The sequence below is a fragment of the Nanorana parkeri genome, unplaced genomic scaffold (assembly GCF_000935625.1).
Source record: "Nanorana parkeri isolate BGI_ZX_2015 unplaced genomic scaffold, ASM93562v1 scaffold2229, whole genome shotgun sequence".
NCBI classification, from domain to species: Eukaryota; Metazoa; Chordata; class Amphibia; order Anura; family Dicroglossidae; genus Nanorana; species Nanorana parkeri.
The window spans coordinates 64,313-69,188 of record NW_017308497.1 but is presented as its reverse complement, the minus strand read 5'-3'; the positions used below and the strand labels follow the sequence as shown (position 1 = coordinate 69,188).

Below are 4,876 nucleotides of genomic sequence, written 5' to 3'. Positions count from 1 at the left end.
GGGGGGGGTCATTTATACAGACGGGGGGAGAGGATAAAAGCACCAACACGATACAAGATCCAACAGCAACATTGTACTCACATGTTCCCTGACACCAGATCACCCTTGAAGACTTCACATGCTCACAGTCTACTTCCTGTGTGTGGGGGATGTGCACTCTGTGATTGGCAGAGCAAAGATCCTGCTCTGTGTCTTTTTATATTAACCCCTTCCCCTCGCCCCTGTACACCCCAAGTAAACGCACGTTGAACCCGTTTTTGTGCGTGTATCATGGCCCAAAATAGACTTTTGATGTTGCGTTTTGCCCGCTGTAGGGAAATGCGCGAAGACATGCGTGACCAAAATGCGCAAGTGAACGGGGGAGGGGACCGTAATGATGCTCAGATACCCTTCTTGGAATATAACATGGGTGCAAAAATGGAAAAAAGGGCCTCAGTCATGAAGGGGTTAAGGTTTGAATTGGTGGGAATTTATCAAAACTGGAGCAGACAGAATCTGTGACAGTTGTCCATGGCAACCACTCAGCTTCTCTTTTCATTTTGTTCAGCCACCAGCAGTGGGCCTTGGACCGGATCACGTGACCTTCTTCCAACCAAGACCTACTAAACGGGTCACGTGGCCATCCTCCGCCAGCACAGGACTTTCGGCCGAACACCGCATCACGTGACCTTCCTCCGGCCAAGACTGGATCACATGACCGCGGGCAGCGACGTCACACCCTAGCAACGTCCCCCGCCCTTAGCCGCGAAAGTGCCGGTGCGGAAGCGGATGTTGCGAAAAGCTGACGCAGGCGGAAGCGTCAAGGATAGAGGGGAATGGCGGCGGCGGTGTCAGCTGGTGTCAACGGTGTGCCGGCGCAGGATGAGCTGGTCCGCTCGGTCACCCTGTACCGCCGCCGGCCCCGGTTGCTGAGGGGCACGGTGCTGCCTTTCTTCGTTCTCTACCCGGCCTGGCTGTACCTGTGGGTGGCGGTGTACGGCGTCGAGGAGTACCCGGAGGCCGGGCTCATCTGCCTGGCGGCGCTCGGGGTCGCGCACGTGCTCACCTTGCTGTCAGGGCTCTGGTCTGTGCACGCGCACTGCGCGCTCTCCTGCTCTAAGGTCAGTACAGGTGGTTGTGTGGAGGGGGGTGTCACGTGATTGTGAAAGCTCAAGCCTGGGGTGGGAGGAGCTTCTGGTAACCTGGCAACCAGCCCAGTGCCTCATATGGGGGGCATGCACTTTATCATCCATTACAGGGGGTTACATTATATTACGGGCAGGCACACCTCAATGTGTGTTCAGCGGTCTAAGCTGCAAGTCTCCATTCCCTGCAAACCTGCATCTCCACAATATACCCCTTTGAAGCTGCAGCAGCTATCCTGAGCCCGCCTTCATTTCCTGTCTGAAGGACTTCAATCATCATTAATCCCCTCTTCTCCTGATCCGTACTGTCCTTGTAACCCCCTGCAGAGCTTTCTCTGCCGTCAATCATTTTGTCCCCAAGCGTTTTATGAAAGTAGGCATCCCCGGCCTCCCTTTAGACGAGCGCCCAGTGGCCAGCAGGTTGTTTTGAGATGCCGGGGATGTGTAGTGTCATACATTGTTCTTTACGGGAGATCGGAGGTGGGGAGCTGCAACGTTTGGGGGCTCAGTGGGCAAATTTCATTTCTGAGCAGCAAAGCCGGAGACGCCGCACCCCTCACCTGCCTCCTGTAGGGGGAGCCAGTGGGCATGGCAAGCTCTTTGGCAACCTACAGAAGGCTTGTCCTCTATATGGGGGGAGGGGGGCTCTTGTCCTCTAGGGTTGGACACAATACAGGGATATAGTACAGTTACGGCTCAGGAGGGTCCTGATCCAGAGAGATGACAATCTAAACGTATAAATGAACCATCAGCGTGTTACCTCCTGGAACTACAAGAGCCTGAAGGCCCCGCCCCTCCATATAAACATGCGGCCTCCCCCGGTGCTCTCAGGATGTCTGGAGCTGATTTGGGGGGTTTTGGTTCCTCCGACATGAGGTTCCTTCCCCATCAGGTCCACTCTGCTAGTGATAGGCAGCTGCCAGTGGGGGAGGACTCCATAGCTGAAAGACTAGTTCCCCATCAGGTCCACTCTGCTAGTGATAGGCAGCTGCCAGTGGGGGAGGACTCCATAGCTGAAAGACTAGTTCCCCATCAGGTCCACTCTGCTAGTGATAGGCAGCTGCCAGTGGGGGAGGACTCCATAGCTGAAAGACTAGTTCCCCATCAGGTCCACTCTGCTAGTGATAGGCAGCTGCCAGTGGGGGAGGACTCCATAGCTGAAAGACTAGTTCCCCATCAGGTCCACTCTGCTAGTGATAGGCAGCTGCCAGTGGGGGAGGACTCCATAGCTGAAAGACTAGTTCCCCATCAGGTCCACTCTGCTAGTGATAGGCAGCTGCCAGTGGGGGAGGACTCCATAGCTGAAAGACTAGTTCCCCATCAGGTCCACTCTGCTAGTGATAGGCAGCTGCCAGTGGGGGAGGACTCCATAGCTGAAAGACTAGTTCCCCATCAGGTCCACTCTGCTAGTGATAGGCAGCTGCCAGTGGGGGGGACTCCATAGCTGAAGGACTAGTTCCCCATCAGGTCCACTCTGCTAGTGATGGGCAGCTGCCAGTGGGGGGGACTCCATAGCTGAAGGACTAGTTCCCCATCAGGTCCACTCTGCTAGTGATAGGCAGCTGCCAGTGGGGGGGACTCCATAGCTGAAGGACTAGTTCCCCATCAGGTCCACTCTGCTAGTGATGGGCAGCTGCCAGTGGGGGGGACTCCATAGCTGAAGGACTAGTTCCCCATCAGGTCCACTCTGCTAGTGATGGGCAGCTGCCAGTGGGGGGGACTCCATAGCTGAAGGACTAGTTCCCCATCAGGTCCACTCTGCTAGTGATAGGCAGCTGCCAGTGGGGAGGGGGGGGGACTCCATAACCAAGAGACAGCCTGCTATGGAATCTCTAGCAGAGCGGATCTGATGGGGAAGTTGAGGGACTAGTTCCCCATCAGGTCCACTCTGCTAGTTAAGGATTTCAGGCAGTGGGGGGATTCCATGGCCGAAGGACTAGTTCCCCATCAGGTCCACTGTGGCTGGCAGCGGGTAGATTCCTTAGCCAAGAGACAGCCTGCTATGGAATCTCTAGCATAGTGGACCTGATGGGGAACTAGTCCCTCAGCTTCCCCATCAGGCTCCGCCCACACATTAGTAAAACCACATGGCTGCTTCACCGCTGTATGACAGGTGCAGAGTAATGAGAGGCGGTGACCGGTATGGAGACTCCGGACTCGCTGCACAGAAGCTGAGCTATAATAGGGTGTCACAGTAAGTGGTGCGCCCCTCCATCATAGTGTACGGCAGGGGCAGGCAAACTCCGGCCCTCCAACTGTTGTGGAACTACAAATCCCATGAGGCATTGCAAGACTCTGACAGCCACAGGCATGACTCCAGGAGGCAGATGCATGATGGGATTTGTAGTTCCACCACAGCTGGAGGGCCGGTCTGTGCCTATCCCTGTTACACACACACACAGTGCTTCAGCAAACAAATCATCCAGTTCAGGTTTAGATGTAATTTACATTCTAAGCCGGGCCCAGCGCCGCCCTCTGATACCAGTACTCCCAGTAATACCAGTCCAGGCGTTTCCTAATCACACAGGAGGTTCATGTACAATTCATGAATGTGGGGGGGAAGTGGAGGGAGGAGTGAATGTGGGGTTGTGGAGAGGAGGGGGGAGGAGTGAATGTGGAGAGGAGGGGGGAGGAGTGAATGTGGAGAGGAGGGGTAATAAGAGGTTATATAGGAAGACATTGTAGCTGATCATTGATTGGTCCGGTCGCTCTCTCGGACGGTTGCAGAGTAATGCAGATAAATATAACAGGAGATGGAAAGGAAATCATTTTGTTACCTTTGTATCTCTTTCTTTCGGGTTTATATACTTTTGTATCTCAGGTTTTGTATTTTGAAGAAAGGACGGCGAGGGGGTGGGGGGAGGGGCAGACGCACCGCTCGCCTCCTGTGTACTATGATGAATGTTATTGGCTGGTCCTGTGTCCTCTGCCTGTCATGTGATCATCGTGTATTTCTCTCCTCAGGAACCGAACCCGAACACTGCGACATTCTCTAAAGTTGTACCGACTCCCAACAATGGATCCGCGGAGCTGGTGCCGTTGCTCAGAGAGAAGGTGAGGACGCGCCGGGTGCATAGTGCTGGGCTCGGTGTAGTTCATGGCTGGGTATATTTGGGGGAAGGATGAGCTCTGATATTCGGCTTGTTTTGGGTAAATAATGTAAATGAAATCCAATACACAGCAACTTGTCCTCCGGAACCCGTCCTCCCTGTATGAGGCCTCCGGCCCGTGTTGTCACAATACACAGAGGAGGTTATCAGCAGATCTTATAGGGCGATCTGTCACCTTAGAAGCACTCAGGTCATGTGATCACTCCGCAACCAGCAGAGCAGGACCTCCATATCGGGTGGATTCGGGAGGTCAGGAACCTCGATCTGTGAGATAAAACCGGCACCGATCCGGAAACAACGCGCATGGAAACCTCTTCTAATGTCTCATAGAAAAACGGCTCATTGTACCTCAACAATCAGAAGAAATGGCCGCACTGTGTGACCCAGATATCAACTGGGAAGAGGCTAAATCTGACCTCCGTCCTTCCCTTCAGTCTTCTATCTGACCTCCGTCCTTCCCTTCAGTCTTCTATCTGACCTCCGTCCTCCCCTTCAGTCTTCTATCTGACCTCCGTCCTTCCCTTCAGTCTTCTATCTGACCTCCGTCCTCCCCTTCAGTCTTCTATCTGACCTCCGTCCTCCCCTTCAGTCTTCTATCTGACCTCCGTCCTTCCCTTCAGTCTTCTATCTGACCTCCGTCCT

The 4,876-nt window shown here is 54.2% G+C and overlaps 2 protein-coding genes across 2 annotated transcripts in view; one reads left to right on the top strand and one right to left on the bottom strand.

Moving 5' to 3' along the window:
• CHCHD5 (coiled-coil-helix-coiled-coil-helix domain containing 5) overlaps window positions 1-141 on the bottom strand; it is a 4,338-nt gene extending 4,197 nt beyond the window's left edge. The window contains exon 1 of the mRNA XM_018573085.1: window positions 82-141. Within this exon, the coding sequence (XP_018428587.1) occupies window positions 82-83 (2 nt within the window). The 5' untranslated portion in view covers window positions 84-141. The remainder of the gene's footprint in view (window positions 1-81) is intronic.
• A 616-nt stretch (window positions 142-757) lies between these two features.
• ATP13A1 (ATPase 13A1) overlaps window positions 758-4,876 on the top strand; it is a 39,402-nt gene continuing 35,283 nt past the window's right edge. The window contains exons 1-2 of the mRNA XM_018573086.1: window positions 758-1,100; window positions 4,089-4,178. Coding sequence (XP_018428588.1) covers window positions 816-1,100; window positions 4,089-4,178 — 375 coding nt within the window. The 5' untranslated portion in view covers window positions 758-815. The remainder of the gene's footprint in view (window positions 1,101-4,088; window positions 4,179-4,876) is intronic.